Raw genomic sequence first — 17,940 nt, forward strand, 5'->3', positions numbered from 1 at the left:
TCAGTCCTTCCAAGGAAGCATCCTTGACATTGAGAAACACCTAGATACTTCCTGAATGTCACATGGTGTGTCTGTTCTTCGTGAGCTAAATATGGGGTGAATTTTCAGTAGTACAGCTTTCCAGCGCCCTCCGGCTGCCAGAATGAATTGAAAACACAGCATAACACAGTCTACTGCGCTCATAATCATACATCCGCGGATTTTGGATAAAGATTGAATAAATAATACTTCTCTGTATAGAAATTTGACTCAAACATGTGAGAATCTATCAATATTTCTCCACATCTGCACACATTTGAAGTAAAAGCCCTGAGGGAAGTTGTTTTGTCGAGTGTCTTCATGACGACCAAAGAGGAGTTTTTTATGAATGGGAGCAAATGACGCGCATATCAAAAGGTAGCGACGCCCAAGATCATATTCATAACTCCTGGCACATATTAACACATTACGGTCACTATAAGACTTTGAGAATAAAACAGAGGTAAAAAAATTAAACTTTAGTCTTAGATCTTTTTAATGATGTATAGTTTGTCAAGGTAATTACTTACACCTGATAGTAATTTTGAGCTAATTTAAGCAAAGAGAGCTTCAGCACGTCCTCGTCCTCGTGACGGTTATCAGTTAAACTTTTGCCATATCTGGTCGGCAAAACTCCGAACACATCTTCCCTTCTTAAGAATGATTTTAGTGTCATTCTTTGTTCTTTTCTTAAAGAAAAGCTTAACTCCAAGTCTTCAGTCGTGACCATAGCCGTTTCGAAAGCTGTTTGCCAGCTACTTTGTTTACAAGAAGCACGCAACTCCGCTCTATAAACGACGTGATTGGCCTCATAGATTGGCCTGGCCAACGTTTGTTTTTTCCAGCTCAGAAGTCTTTTGAGAGTTGCTAGACAACACTCGCGGCGAAATAGATTTGCTGCTGCTAGCTGTGCGTCTAGATTTCTAGGCTAGTTAAAAATACTTGTCAGTTTTAACAATTCTGAGTTCTCACAGCACAGCACAGCACAGCACACACAAAAAAAAAAAAAAAAAAAAAAAAGATTTGTGTATTTTGATGCTTTAAAGCCCCACTTGGCTACTTTTGCTCTCGGGGTCCCTCTACAGTTAGGAAAAAATAATGTCCTCAACTACTGTCGTAAGCTGTCATCCTACAACAGGGGATGCCATCGCGCGTGCATTTGTTGACATGACAACCCTGATAGCCCTGAACTAGTGATGCGTCGGTCGTCTCATAACCCGCGGACCCCGTATGTCTATTTAATGGTCGCGGGTGCGCGGCGGGTTGTAAAAATATATACAGTGGTGCGGTGCGGGCCAAATAACTTCATAAAAGCGTCCCGCGGGATCGGTGCAGCACTAACAGTTCCCCTGAAAACTGCAAGAGGAGTCCTTCTGGCGTCGCGTGTGAAATGTCTTCATCCCAGGTAACGTTACAGTCAGTGGCATATGTTTCAGCATGTCATATGAATATAATTTCATGGGTTTTATTTTTTTCAAACGCCAAATAATCACGATGCTCACGTTTACAAGCCAGCGTCATTATAGTAGTCTATTGGTTAGCGTTTTACAGAATCTATATGATACTTCAGTTCAATGTTTGAGTGGTAGCTCACCGTAACAAGCATGACAGCATCGGTCGGGCACGCCTCCTTCAGCTCACGCCGACGAGCAAACGCTGGTCACATGTTGATCCTCGTCCTGCCTTTAATCCCATCATTTTTTCATTTCCTCTTATTGCTTTCCTCCAACAAAACCTTTTCTTTCTTATTTGTCTCTGCTGCTTCGGACATGACTATATTATCCGACGAACAAAGTTGGGCTCGCACGTCCGAATGTAAGGAAGTGTGTGTGTTGGTGGAAGTGACGTATATGCCGTAAAGCAGTCGAATTTTGTAGTTCTTTTCTTTTTCTCGGGTTACTACCCGAAACCCGAAGTTTAAAAGTACGATTAAAAACGATACAGACCCCATCAGGCTATGGCAGACGTGTCATTCAACCTATTGTAAGTCGATTTATCATCACAAGAGTCTTAAAAAATATATTATGAAGGTTGAAAAGTTACCTAGTGCTGCTTTAAAATAAAACCCGTATTGACCCCATATGTGGGAGTACTTCATGGAAAGTACCATATCAGTCCAGTTAGTTGTTCAAGCAAATGCCTCCATGTTTGCTAATTAGAAGTTAAAAGGTATGGAGCCAAGAAAGAAAAGTCACTAAGGCCTTGTCCACACGAACACGGTTATTTTTTTATAACCGTGACTTTTTTTTTACACGGTTCGGCCGTTCGTCCACATGGAAACGCAGTATCAGGTCACTAAAACCGGACATTTTTGAAAACCCCTGCCAGGGTAAGGATTTTCAGAAACGTTGGTTGCAGCGTTGTCGTGTGGACAGTGAAACCGGCATTTTTGCCTTGCGACGTCAGAGTGTGCGCCGTTAATCGCTGTGTTTGACGTCAGATTGTTCGCCACTGACTGCTTTGTTGACAACCCTATAGTTGACGATTCTGTGTAATGGCGGACGTAGGCCACATATTGCTGATAGTAACTGTGCTAACAGGGCTGCTTGTATCATGTACACAGATACATACTCAGGTATATTATTACATTGCGGAACAGAGGCGTCAGAATGAAATTCTATCATTCTGATTGGCCAACATGCCTTTACGATTAGGGTGATATCGCGGCCTGCTGATGTGGCATGCTCTTGACAGCGCTTGATAGCGGGTTTTTGCGTTTTTATGTAGACGGGGATTTCTTTAAAACCAAGCATGTGTGGACGGGATTTTTTTTTTAAGCGCAGGTGGAAAAACTCTGGTTATAAAAATACCTGTGTCCGTGTGGACTAAGCCTAAAGCACTCAAGACTTTTTTGTTACCCTCATGTCTCATGTCTTCAGCTGTTGTAGTGTAGGCACATGTGCTGAAACTATAGCCCTGGTGTTCGCGTTAGTTTTTTTAGAATACTAAGATCCAAAGAGACAGATCACTGCCTGAAGAAAGCAATGTCCCATACCTCCACCTCTACCGGGTCTCAGGTAGATAGTGACAAACACACACAAACACAAAGGGACACACAACAACACAGACTACACAGCAACAGCTTTCCATGCAGTGAGCTCAGTCCTTATCACTACCTGCAGGCTCTAGGCTGGGAGATGGAAAGGGGGAGACAAAGAAACAGAGACAGGAAAGAGGTATGCATGACAGTCAGCAGAACAGGAATTGGAAAAGCTAGTTTGACTTCAAGCAGAAGCCATGTCAGCAGACTCAAAGCATTTCACTTCCTCAGAGAGAAAGAGCGCAGAACGGAAGAAGGATAGAAACACACAGAATGCAAACGTGTCATTAATGAGTTTAATTTTTGCTTAAGTTTGTTTTCCCTGATTTCAGCAGTAGTCTTCACAAAAACATTTTTCTTTTTCTGCTTTTTGTCAATTGATTACGTTTATCGTTTATTAATCGCAATTAATCGCACCCATGTCATTAAAATTAAACATACGTCACTTATATGTCACCCATCTCATTAAACACATTTATTTTATCATCATGTGCAAAGTAAATGGTGATTCTTAAAACTGTATCTTCTGCAAGCTTCAAGTATCACTGGAGACTTCAAAAGGACATCAAATAACTAAATATAAGGAATTTACAGATAAACACTTGGGAATTTGGGCCAAATTGGGAATGTGTCAGAGCACCTATAAAACTGCAGCTCTTGTGGGGTGTTCCCATCTGCAGTGGTCAGTATCCATCAAAAGTGGTCCAAGGAAGGAACATTGGTGAACCAGCGACGGGTCATGGGCAGCCAAGGCTCATTCAGGACTTTAAAGCAACAGTTGCTGATGGAATGGCAACAGCCACCGGAAGTAAACTGTTAATTGCCATAACCAAAGAACACAAAAATCACTAAGCAACAATAAGGAGGATGGCATAATGAATCATTTAATCAAAATTTAAACGAAATACAAAAAAAAATAATTTAAAAAAGCAAGAAAAAGGTTGCCTTTGCCATTATATTGCATACAGGTACAATTAAAATGTCACTTAAAGGAACTGTATGTAAGAAATGTATTTCAATTAATCATAAAATGGCCCTGATATGTCACTAGACATTAAGAAATCATGTTAATTTCAAATACTTCACTATCACTGACAACAGTAGTCCGGCTAGGATATTGTCATGTAAAGGTTGTTGTTGCATCCCTCAACTGATGTCGATGTTGACATGTTGTGTTTCATGTAGATTGTCTACAAACCGAAAGGTTTGTGGTTCAAGCTCCGGTTCCACCTGACCAAGTGTCGAGGTGTCCATGAGCACCTCAAACCAAAGCTCAGCTGCTCCCGACGAGCTGGATGGTGCCTTACATGGCTGACATCGCCATCAGTGTATGAATGGGTGAATGTGAGGCAAAAATGTAAAGCGCTTTGGATGGCCTTAGGGTCTGTTACAAGCGCTATATAAATGCAGTCAATTTACCATATCTACCAATCACGAAGTCAGTAGTGTTTCAGCATGCGGGTTGTCAGATCTGTTCTAGTTACCACAGCTGCAGATCTACAAACGTTCCTGCTGGATCCTGCAGCCTCGAGTCAGGGGGGAGGGGGAGAGGTGATAGTGATTGCAATACCAGTTTTACCCACAATCTTACGACCACTTCCCTTAAAGCTGCACTGTCATTTTTTCCATCCGCTAGAGGGTGCCTATTCAAAACGAAGGCGTAGTTTGACGATGTCAAGTTTGAGCACAGAATCTTGGGACATGTGGTCTTCACCTCATAGCCGGTGGAAAAGAATAGGGATAGGACTCATGAATGTGATTATCACAGTATTACAAAGTATAGTATAGTATAATTACTGTAGTATGACGTAGAGCAGGACCGAGTGTTGAGGAGCTAAGCAAGGCCACTGAAGCGATTGTTGCGCAACAGATGGCTTGCAAGCACCGGGACTTTAATTATGATGGGGTGGGACACAATCGAAGGCGCCATTTCTGCTTTTCATGAGTATGAGGTAACGCTACTCTGTTTATCATATTAGATGCATTTAAGTGTGCTTAAAATTATGTTATGACGTTACTCCGTGCATTCGCTCAGCGGCTGCTGTGACACTTGCAGCACACTGCTAAGAGTAAAGCGTTTCTGCCGACAAACAAAAACGGAAATCAAGGGTAACGCAGATATGCCACAATCGACAGGGCGACTCCCTCAGACGTCCCGGCTCCTTGGTTAAAATAGCAATTTTCTCACAATATAACACTGGCCTAGTGGTTTTTGGATATTTTACTGCAAAAATACTATACAGTGCACCTTTAACAATAAAATACAACATTTACTTATTTAATCTATCACATATTAATGACTATGACAAATCAGCTGTTTTCTTGCAGTAGATGGTTATTGTAGAACGTCATAAAGTAGCAGTTATCATCGCGCTTGCACAATAAAACGGCAGAACTCCGTGGCTGTTCCATCAGCAGCTGTTGCTTAAAATCCCTATTGATGCTGGCTTGTGTGGTTGATCAAATGGCACCAGGATGCACTATGGGAAGAAGGTAAGCCAGCCAAGGCAGTGTGATACTTTGGGCAATGTTCGGTCTTGGGTCCTGCCATCCATGTGGATGTTACTTTCACATGTACAGTACCACCTACCTAAGCAATGTTGCAGACCATATGTGTCCTCTTTCAGCAAGATAATGTGCCCTGCCACAAAAAAAATCTATATTTTATATTGGATGTGCTTCTAGGTACTGTGCCTAACAGCCACGTGATGCTGCAGAGGCGTGTCAGCCAAGACAGCCCTACAACATCCAGAGACTTAAGGTACTCAGGGCGAATCTCATCCATCCCCGGTGCCTTGCCACAGAGGAGCTTATTAACTTATTAACCTCGATGACTTCAGCCGGGTGATGGACGAGTCCCAGTTCATGCTGATGTCCTGGTCTGAGGTTGCCAACACGACAACATAATCTGCAAAGAGCAGTGACTAAATTGTTTGGTCCCCAAACTGGACAGTCTCCGGCCCTTGGCTGCATCTAGAAATTCTGTCCTTAAAAATAATGAACAGAACCGGTGACAAAGAGAAGCCCTGCTGGAGACCAACATGCACCGGGAAAAAATTTGACTTACTGCTGGCAATGCGGACCAAGCTCCTGCTCTGGTAGTAAAGGGACCGAACAGCCCTAAGCAGGGGGCCCCGGACCCCATACTCCCAGAGTACCCTCCACAGGGTGCCACGAGGAACACAGTCGAATGCCTTCTCCAAATCCACAAAACACATGTGGACTGGTTGGGCAAATGCCATGAACCCTATATATAGATAGGGCTTGTCCAGTGTTCTACGACCGGGACGAAAACCACACTGTTCCACTGTCCGCCGAATTCTCCTCTCCATTACCCTGGCATAGACTTTCCCAGGGAGCCTTAGAAGTGTGATCCCCCTGTAACTTGGAACACATTCTCTGGTCCCCCTCCTTGAAAAGAGGGACCACTACCCAGTGAGATGGTTTGCAGCCGAGTGTGAAGCGGCTGGGATGAGAATCAGCACCTCCAAGTCCGAGGCCATGGTTCTCAGTTGGAAAAGGGTGGCTTGCTCACTTCAGGTTGGTGGAGAGTTCTTGCATCAAGTGGAGGAGTTTAAGTATCTTGGGTTCTTGTTCACGAGTGAGGGAAGGATGGGACGGGAGATTGATAGACGGATCGGTGCAGCATCTGCAGTAATGTGGGCGATGTACTGATCTGTCGTGGTGAAGTAAGGTGAATCTCGCAAAATACTAGTCAATCTACGTTCCTACTCTCACCAATGGTCATGAGCTGTGGGTCATGACCAAAAGGACAAGATCCCGGATACAGGCGGCTGAAATGAGCTTTCTCTTCAGGGTGGCTGGGCACGCTCCCTTAGAAATAGGGTGAGAAGCTTGGTCACTCGGGAGGAGCTCAGAGTAGATTCGTCGCTCCTTCACATCGAGAGGAGCCAGCTGAGGTGGTTCAGGCATCTCTTCGGATGCGTCCTGGACGCTTTCCCAGGGAGGTGTTCCGGACATGTCCCACTAGGAAGAGGCCCTGGGGAAGACTCAGGACATGCTGGAGGGATTATGTTTCCCGGCTGGCATGGGAACGCCTCCAGGTTCCCCCGGAGGAGCTGGAGGAAGTGGCTAGGGAGAAGGAAGTCTGGGTGTCTCTGCTTAGACTGTTGCCCCCACGACCCGGCCCCGGATAAGCGGAAGATAATGGATGGATGGATGGATGGATGGATGGATGGATGGATGGATGGATGGATGGATGGATGGGTGGGTGGGTGGATGGATGGATGGATGGATGGATGGATGGATGGATGGATGGATGGATGGATGGATGGATGGATGGATGGATGGATGGATGTAGTTAAGCTGTTTCCAACTGTTTTGGCAGTTTAGACATACTGCTATTTGTTACACTGGTAAATCTTGCTAAAACTGAGCAGCAGATTGTGATATAGAGGTTTACATCCTGAGTTCAAGTGCAGTTCAGCATGTATTTATAACAGAACATATTTTAAATGCAGTGGGAAGTCACCTCCCACTCTAGACAACTCTTCTGAATTGTGCCTTGCTCACTGACACACTGACTGCAGCATTTCTGCTGAACAGCTCTTCTTATCCTCAAAGCACTTCAATTTTGTGGTCACACTTTGTGCCATGGACAAGAAAAGTAAGATGATTGTCTGAGTCACATGCTGTCGAACATTTTTTTTTACAGTAATCCATAAAATATGAGTAACAAAGCTTATCTCTGTATAGGATTTTATTTTTATTTTATTTTTTTGCCATGCCATTAGGCCATGTTATGTTGTTTATGTGCAGTTTGAGTTGCATTATGCCTTTTGTTTAAACAGATCAACACATCATTCTCATGATCAGCATTGTGCAAAACTGCTGCATAAGTTAGCTGAGGAGAATAAACAAGTAGACAGAGGGAGCGAGAGACAGACTAGGGCTTGTATCGGTATCGATTTTGCGACTGTCTCTGGTTGATTCATCTACCTGTACAACAACCTTCAGAAAAGTGCAAAACCAGCAGATGATGCTTTTCCTTGAACTCACCTGTTCGCGCCATGTGTTGAAGGATTTGCCACTGGGAATCCGCCAGAATTCTCATTAAAAGAGATGGTTTGGAGGTGTTATACTCCCTTATGCTTAGATTTATGGAGACCTGTGATTTGATGAGTGCTAAGTTAGCCATAGAGACATTGATACTTTCATATGCTGATTAACAAAATTATATTTTATCATTAAAACTACATCCTTGTCAATTATACATTTCCCCGCTCCATGTGGCTGATACAAATTATAACCCACGTTGGCAGAGGTGAGACTATAACACCTGTTAATGTGGCACTCATGCTCAGAACCATATTTAAAGGATTTTGCATTGGCCGCAATCAGACCTTGGGCCCTATCTTGCACCCAGCGCAATTGACTTTGTACACCGACGCATGTGTCATTCCTATTTTGCACCCGCGCAAAGCGCGCTTTTCCCTCCACAGAAGCACGTCGCTAAACTAGTGAATGAACTTGCGCTCCCTGGGCGGTTGAGCGCAAAAAAGGAGGCGTGTTCTGGCGCAAACAATCCCTGGTGCTATTTTGCTGTTCCATTAAACAATTGCGCCACTGACCAGAAAAAACCTAGTCTAAAGTCAGTGGCGCGTTGCGCGTTGTTCATTATGCTTTTTTAAGGGCGCATGCTTGACCATAATGTATAGCGTGCACAACGCGAATACACTTTGCTCATGTAATCTACACAGATGCAACAGTTATTTTTGCAAATCATAAATTGTTACACTAAAAAAATATTAATACATGAGATGACGGAAATCATTGTGGTGTGCCACAAAGAAGTGAAAAAATAAGCATAAATCTAGCTTACAAATTTTTCAGGCTAATTGTAGTAATTAAGGATCAGACCTGTTTGCCTAATAGTGGCAAGGCATATTTGTATATAAGGACATCTGACAAATTGGTTTGTCCGTCAAGAACCAGGGAAAAAAATTGACTGAAAAACTGAAAAAACTGTTTAACCGGCGCCTGTTTAACTGACGCTATTTTGGGTGGGTTTCTCCCATCCCCATACAACACAACTTCTCTGTCTTTCACTGCTCTTACAAGAACATCAGTCTCCTCGGCTGTGAACCGCTCCTGGCGTGCGCCTGGTAAATACGCCATAATAAGCAATCCATAATGGAACCTGCGCACCTGCTTGTAAAGGGAATGTTGGATGACGCTCTGATTGGTTTATTAACGTTACGCCCAAACCACACCTATGAATAATGAAGCTACTTCAGACCAACCCATTTTAAATTTGCGCCGGGCGCAAGAGCCATTTATCCCACCGGGAAAATATCAACAGTGCCGAGACCCGCCCACAATGTTGCTTGCGCTTCCCGCTTTGACACTTGCGTTTCAGATCGTTAAAATAGGACCCCTTATCTTTGTGGGTCATGGCTGGAATTGGTTAAACCTCTGTACTACAAAAGTGTATGCGATCCTATAACACCATGCACTGCTAGGTGCTAATATTATAACAGCCTATAGTGAGTTGATGTCAGGCCAAGTGTAAAGTCTTGCAGTCAAACTCTCATTAGAGCTGCTGAGGTGAACGTTATAGCTTTTCTGTTTGTTGGTGTTTGTAACGGCTCTTACTGTACAGTAAAGGCTTTTGTTCGACATAAGAGATTTCTTGTTAATAAGCAAGTGCTTTTAGAATTAGCAGGCAGGTCAGCCTGATCAATTTTCGCCCAACTCAGATTAGTCATTTCAACTTAATTGTTTATTTGTGTAGGAAATCAAAAGCATTTGGCTTCAACAAGCTGGCAGTGAAGCAAAGAGTGCAATTACCTGGGGAAATAAATGATTGTCATTAGGTAATGCTACATTATGATTGTGTTAAATTGATCCTTCAGTTGACTGTTTCCTCAGTTGCTCTGTTGGGTGAATTAAATATTGAAAGATCAGATCTTTATTTCTTCTTCCCAAAACGTATTTTCTTGTGGAACTGTACTTGCACACAATTTTCTTTTTCTTGATATTATAATTGAGTGATGTGGCATTTATGAAGGAGGCTAAACAAAGACGTTGATTGATGCGGGCGAAAGGCTTTTGTTTGTGTATATTAGAGCCCTCAAGTTTAGTCAAATTTCAAAACCTTTTGAGGTGCCCCAGATATGTTTTCAAACTTTTAGCACTCTCATTAGTGTGTGCGTGTGTGTGTGCATGTGTGTAGGTGGGTTGGATTTCTATTTTTGAATACACAGACCATCTCAAAGTGTACAGTTATAGATACATATATATACTGCCACCACAATGGCTATCAGACGATATTAGTCATGGGGCAATAATGTGTGTTTTGAAAAGTGACTCCAAGGGCAGCATATACAGAAAAACCAGCATCGGGCCCAATATGTACCCTTTGGGGAACTCCAAACTGTCAAATACCATTGGAACCATTGGAGGGCCAATGCCAATGCTGACACACTTTTCAGGTCGGGATAAAAGAATCGAGTTGTGGGCCGTATCTAAGGCAGCAGTCAAATGTGCATTCTTATTTGATATATTTTAAATCATTTACATGTTCTAGAAATAGTTAATTATTCTTGCTGATCACTATGCAGATTTAGTGTGTCCCCTTCATCATAGATTTTGGGAAGGTGTTCGCAGATCTCCAAACCCCCTGTCTATGGCCCTGCATTTTCTCAGTGAGTTATTGTTAATAACTCTGTGTGGTGATGTGTGTTTGTATCCCAGGAGAACTTGTGGCTGGACAGTGTATCTCTGCTTATCAAAGATTCATTTGAAGGAGAGATGCTGATGATTGACAACCTCTCTGGCTCTGTCTTCCATCATTACTCCTCCCCACCCGTCTGCAAGGACTGCAGGACTCATCCGCAAGAGGTACGGCTTCACACTGGAGATGTGTCAGTCATGTTGCAAATGCACTCTACATTAACTCTTTCTCTGCTAGGATAAAAAAAGAAAAAAGGTTGCCAGTCACTGCCAGCATTTTTGATAATTTTCTCAACATTTTCTCAAAAACCCCAGAATATTTTGTTGTATGAATATATCATGCAATATATCAAAAGAAGGTATGCTTTAAAACAAACAAGCAATAACATTTTTTTTTTTTTTTTTTTTTTTTTTTTTGTAATCAACACATGAATGTGGGCAAGTTGTGTTAAAAAAAAGAAACATTTTAAACAAAAATCAGGCTATGTCAGGATCAGATTTAGATTCACCAAAACATAGATGAAGTTGATTGAGTTCATCAACACCCCCAAAGTTTCACAATCATTAAGGGTACGGTAGGTAAGAATTGGTTAAAAAACTTGTTTTCCAAATTTGTTTTAAATTTCTTTATATATCAATACATAATTTAAATGTAAGTACTCTGAAAAAGAAAGCATAAAATTTGAGTGTCTGCAGACCTCTCAGGACTGTTTTAAAGACAGCATATTATTTCCATTCACTCCACCTTCTCCCTTCTGGACTCTTTCCAAAGCCACGCCCCCAAAATACACGAACGCGCCTCATCGGCCGCTCAGCTCAGCTGGAAGACACATTATTTACCTCAGAGGAGCGGTGTGCATGTAGTCACATCATGTCGGAAACACGTAATAAAAAATCTAACTTTATCAGTATGAATATAAAGAAATAAGTTGTCTTTTAGTACCCACTATCAAGCTAGAATACTGATACTTGTAAAGTTTAAAATATATTTTTGTTCGGTAATGAGCTAGTTATATTTATAAGGCAAAGCTAAAAACAGGTAACATAACATCAGTAAACATAGGTAGAGAATATAAAAACAAGGCGGAAATAAGTGGGCAGTTCACGGTGAACATGGTAAAAGAGTTCAGTAAGAGGGTAGTAGCTAAAGTCGTTTTTCAACCCCTTTAGGTCCCTCAGTTCTCGGGAGTGGTTACGCATTTTCAAACCTAAACCGTCAAACTGACATCATCAGAGTAGGAACGCCGTTTCCAGACCGGAAGTTACTTTTCAGAATTTGATTAAAGATTACAGCGACAATTTTTTTTTCTTTGTATTAACTTGGATGGATTAATTGTTCACTCTAAGACCTGTTATATGTGCTAACTAAGTAAATAGGGTCAATTTTGATTTCATGAGGATTTTAACCCTTCCTGGGTTGACATTTAATTTCAGTAATGTTAGACAGTTTCGATTTATATGCTATTTGATGATCGTGTTATTTTAGATGTGAATATGCCACTTGTCTTGTCTGGCTATCTCCAGACCAAGCTCAATTTAAAGCTACACTGTGTGATATTTTCCCCATCTAGTGGTGAAAAGGTATATGACCATCCAGTGAATAATAGTTTCTGTTCCTCTCAATTTCGATTTCGTTTCAACTCCTACGGTGGCCGATTTAGTCATGGCTTCCAGTTCGACCTCTTCGGTGAGTGTTGCTTCAAGTGATGAAGTTTTCTTTTGAAAACTATTATAATTTGCAGTTATTTAATTTGCCAAATGATCTATGATCAAATTAATCTATGTAAAATGAATAATAGTTTTACGTTTTTGTTATTTTTTTTACCATTTCATTGCTAACATCAGCTATCAGGTTCCCAGACGAATGCAAGCTATTCTTTGTTTTTTGTTTTTTTTTATTTTTATTTGCCCACAGTAAAAAAAATTACATTAATACCTTCGCAACACACAATATACAGTTCTATTCATGTTACAGAATATACAAAACCTAAAAAGACAGGAAGTAAAAATAAATAAATAATAGTAAATCAACAACAGCCACAGATAAACAGTTACATTAATTTAGAGCATCAAAAATAAAAAATAAAATAAATCAAAAGGAATTTTTTCAAAACAGATATTAATAGCAGTCTGATATACATGTTAATGGAGTTCCTTTATATATTCCCATAGGGGGGACCATATCAGCCAAAATTTATCGGATTTTTGATGTTTGTCGTAGGTAAGCTTTTCAAGTGGTAGCCATGTAGCGATCTGAGATGTCCACATTTTAAGAGATGGAGCCTGTGATGCAGACCAAAGTAGCAAAATGCATTTTTTAGCTAGGTATATCAGAACAACAAATAGTTGTATTGCATCATTTTTAAACAAGCTATTCGCGTTGAGATTCAATAAGTACAAAGCTGGGGTCATATCAAAGTGCAGTCCAAGAAGATCTTCCATTACACTATGTACTTTTTTCCAGTATGACAAAATTTTGTCACAGTACCAGAAACAATGCATGAATGTACCTTTATCTTTATTACACTTGAAGCACTGGCCCGAAGCATTGATGAAAATTTTCTTAATATGCATCGGTGTAAAATATATCCTATTAAACAATTTGAAATTAAGCTCATGGATCCCAAGGGAGGTACATTTAGGGTACACATTATCGCACACAGCAGCCCAGTCATTCTCTTCGATGGTTTGACCAATGTCTTTTTCCCAGACACCCTTCAGTCCCGGTAAGGCAGAGGTACAGTTGCTAGACAAGATGTCATAAGTCCTTGAAATTGATCCTTTTAAGCAGACTGGATTCAGTAAAAGATCTTCAATCTCTGTTATGACCACTCTTAACTCTCCTTTGTCAATCTTTAGTTTTAAAAAATGACGTATCTGAAGATATTTGTAAAAATTTGATTTTTGCAAGCTATTCTTAGTAAAGTTACTTTTATCAGTGCTATCGTTTGTTACGACCCCCGGTCTAGGGGTGCAGGGGTGAACATAAAAAAAACAGTCCCAAAACAGAGTACGTTTAAAAGGAACGTTCTCGGGTTCCTGATTTTAATTTCTTTGTGAGGACAAAAAGGTGAGTATTGCCACAAGTCAACAATGAAAAATAAATCAAAACTCAGGGATAACTTCGGGGCTAGGCCAGGCCAAAATAACAAACAAAAAGTAAACTAAATTATACCAGAAGAAACTAAATTCCCTGTCAAACGAAAAATAGAACCAAAGAAAAATACAATGTCTTACCTGTCTCCCTAACTAAACATAAACAGGAGAAAAAAGGTAATTAACAAAATAAAAGGCACCTAGCCCCTACGGTTTATAAATGACAATCAAACTAATGTTACCGTGGCACACATGCCACTAAAGTAACCAAACAAAAAAAAAAACAAGTGATAAAGGAGAGGGAGTAACTTAAATTAAAAGAACACCAGCAATGGCTCACTCACTAATAAGTAACTCATACAACTTGTGTTTTACAACAGTACACGAATCACACGGATCACTCTCTAGCTCTCTCCCTCTCCCGATGACGCGCATCCGCTCCTCTTTTAAAGGGCCGCTGCACCGCCGTGACCAACCAGCGCTCTCTGACGTCACGTCCAATTTGGGGCGGAACAACCTATTAGAAACAATAGGAGGAGAGATAGTGGGAAACAACGGGAAGAGAGAAAAACAGCAACACATCCGAGAATACAGTCACAGATGTAACACCCCCACCCATAAATGTCAAATTAATTTTGACTATAACTAACAACCATGGGCACGGGAAAGAGCATCTGCCACAATGTTATCAGACCCCTTCTTGTGACGAATTTCCAAATTGAACCCTTGTACCACCAGAGCCCACCTCATTAATCTCTGGTTGGAATTACACATGCGCATTAAAAACACCAAAGGGTTGTGGTCCGTATACACTGCAACAGGTTCAGAGCTACCTCCCACATATACCTCAAAATGTTGCAAAGCAAGAAGTAATGCTAGGGCATCCTTCTCAATAGTGCTATATGCTCTTTGGGCCTTTAAAAACTTCTTAGAGAAGTAGCATATCGGATGATCAACGCCGTTCGCACTTTCCTGTACCAACACAGCTCCACAGCCCAGTGCACTCGCGTCCACTTCAAGCTTGAATGGACGAGAAAAATCAGGTGCAGAGAGAACAGGCGCGCTGCACAAAAGATCTTTAGCTGTACCAAAAGCGTGGTCACACTCAGGGGTCCAGTTAAACTCTCTAGACGTGCTCAACAGATCGGTCAAAGGGGACACTATAGCGGAAAAATTCCTACAGAAAGCTCTGTAGTACCCAATCATACCCAGAAAGCGTCGTAACTCCCGCTTAGTCTTCGGTCTAGGAAATTCCATAATTGCTTCCACTTTAGCATTAACAGGACGTATCTGGCCATGACCCACTTGTTTACCCAGGTATGTAACAACTGCCTTGCCAAATTCACACTTGGCCAGATTCACTGTTAATGAAGCACTCTTCAATCGTGTAAACACTTCACTCAAAGTGTTAACGTGACTCTCCCATGCATTTGAATACAACACCACATCATCCAAATATGCCTCGCAATTACTCACGCCGGATAAAACTCTCTGCATAAGGCGCTGGAATGTGGCAGGAGCGTTCCGCATCCCGAAAGCCATGACGGAATACTGCAGAAAGTCATCCGGCGTAACAAACGCAGAGACATCGGAGGCCCGAGCAGTAAGTGGCACTTGCCAATAGCCTTTCAACAAGTCCAACTTGGTGACATAAGACGCGGCACCCACACGATCTATGCAATCCTCCATTCTGGGTAGAGGAAAAGAGTCAGGTTTAGTAACATTATTTAGTTTTCGATAGTCTGTGCAAAATCTGAACGTGCCATCTGGCTTTGGCACAAGAAGACAGGGCGAACTCCACGCACTTAAACTAGGCACAGCCAGACCATTTCGCAACAGATAATCTACCTCTTTTCTCATCTCCGCTCGTTTTTTTGGATTGACCCGATAGGGATGCTGTTTTATAGGTGATGCCTCAGCAACGTCAATATCATGGAACAACACATTTGTTTGAGTGAGTGTGTCAGAAAAAAGCGTCAAAAACTGTCTCAATAACAGAACAATATCTCTCCGATGAGAATCACCAAGGTAAGATAAATGCTCATGAATACCTTCCAATATTTCTGAATTGGAGAGTCTAGTTGGCACGGTCACTTCTTCCCGATCGAACCAACCGTCAAAATCAGTTTCAACAGCAGACAACACTAACGCAACGGGGACTGAATCGATCTTAGCGTCACTGGACTTTTGTACATACGGCTTAAGCATATTAATATGGCAAACGCGGGTTTTCTTCCTACGGTCCATGGTACGAATAACATAATCGGTCTCACTTAGTTTTTGCTCCACTGGATAGGGACCAGAAAACCGTGCTTGTAATGCTGATCCTGGGATAGGTAATAACACCAATACCAAGTCACCCACTTGGAAACTTCGACTAACACTACGCTTATCAAACCGCCGTTTCATTTGTTTTTGTTTCACCGCCAAATTTTCTCTCGCCATCTCGCACGCATTATGCAAACGTTCACGCGTCTTACTCATAGTCCAGAACTGAAATGGGCGGAGAACTACTACTCACTAGCTGCTCTCGAAGCAACTTTAGCGGCCCACGGACCGTATGACCAAACACCAGCTCCGCAGGGCTAAACCCTAGAGACTCCTGTACGGTTTCCCGAACAGCAAACATTACCAACGGTAATCCATCATCCCAGTCCCTGCCCGTTTCCACGCAAAATGTGCGCAGCATGGATTTAAGTGTTTGGTGGAACCGCTCTAAAGCACCTTGACTCTCGGGGTGATAAGCACTCGATAGCTGATGTTTGACTGATAACTCATGCAAAATCTGTGAAAATAAAGTTGATGTAAAATTAGAGCCTTGATCCGTTTGAATAAATTTTGGTAACCCAAAAACAGAGCAAAACCTAATCAACTCCTTCACTACTGCTTTTGCTTTAATACTGCGCATCGGGATCGCCTCAGGGTATCTCGTTGCCGCACACATGATAGTAAGAATATACTGATGTCCCGCTTTAGATTTAGGCAACGGGCCAACACAATCAATCAGTATACGATCAAATGGTTCATTTATCACCGGGATTGGACGCAAAGGCGCAGGAGGTATAATTTGGTTTGGTTTACCAGCTAACTGACATGAATGACAAGAGCGACAGTAAGCACTAACATCCGATTTAAGTCCGGGCCAAAAAAAATACCTCAAAATTCGCTCATAGGTTTTCCTAATCCCCAAGTGACCAGAAAGAACATGGTCATGTGCAAGCATTAAAATCTGAGAGCGATACCCTATGGGAATAACTACTTGTTGAACACTATCACCATTTTCCCATTTACGCATCAGTAGATCATTTTCCCAGAAATACTGCACTCTCTTATTAGCAACTGTCCCGTTATCCGCCGCAGCGATACACACAGTCAGTGTAGGATCGTTTCGCTGTGCACCCGCTAACTGCTCACGCCCTACTTGTACTGGGAACTCACAAGTACCAAGTATTTCAGCTTGAGTTGTCACAGGATCCGCATCACATACTTTATCAGTCACCCCCTCACTAATAGTCTGCAAAAAACTATCAGCTAAATCTACAGCTTTCTCTTCATTGCGAGCTTGAGCTCGTTACGACACATGTAGGAAATATTTCACAAAACTGAGGGCGCACATCTGTTTTCACGTCAACAACAGGGGAATCTATCACAATTGGAAGCGGAAAAACCTTCCCACCTGCCAAATCATTACCCAAAATAAATTGAACTCCTTCCACAGGGAGTTGGGAACACACTCCAACGCAAACAGATCCCGTTATTATTCCCGTTCGGAGATAAATCGTATGCAAAGGCACCTTTATACATCCCAACCCCACTCCCCGAAGAATGACATCAGAGCCTGCATACGAGTCGGGTGGTAGCTTCAGTGTGCTGCTAAGCATCAGTGACTGGGCAGCTCCAGTGTCTCGCAACACCGTTATTAACTTAGGGTCTTCATCAGAACTAGAGGATACCCACCCCGTGAGCATAAATGGCTGATAACACTTCTGTTCTGAAACTGGATTTACATCGTTTGTAACTGCACGTACAAAACCGACACTTTTAGGTTTAAACGAGGAATTCTTCTTTTTCCAAGCATTACAATCGGCTAT

At 42.0% G+C, this 17,940-nt stretch overlaps 1 protein-coding gene across 4 annotated transcripts in view; it reads left to right on the forward strand.

The window, feature by feature from the left end:
- The window catches only part of cacna1ia (calcium voltage-gated channel subunit alpha1 Ia), a 285,196-nt gene that overhangs the window by 257,232 nt on the left and 10,024 nt on the right, over positions 1-17,940 (forward strand). For all 4 annotated transcript variants that reach the window (XM_067415070.1, XM_067415065.1, XM_067415059.1 and 1 more), the window contains one exon: positions 10,775-10,921. In XM_067415070.1, the coding sequence (XP_067271171.1) occupies positions 10,775-10,921 (147 nt within the window). The remainder of the gene's footprint in view (positions 1-10,774; positions 10,922-17,940) is intronic.

This window comes from Pseudorasbora parva, chromosome 2, assembly GCF_024679245.1.
Source record: "Pseudorasbora parva isolate DD20220531a chromosome 2, ASM2467924v1, whole genome shotgun sequence".
Classification (NCBI taxonomy): Eukaryota; Metazoa; Chordata; class Actinopteri; order Cypriniformes; family Gobionidae; genus Pseudorasbora; species Pseudorasbora parva.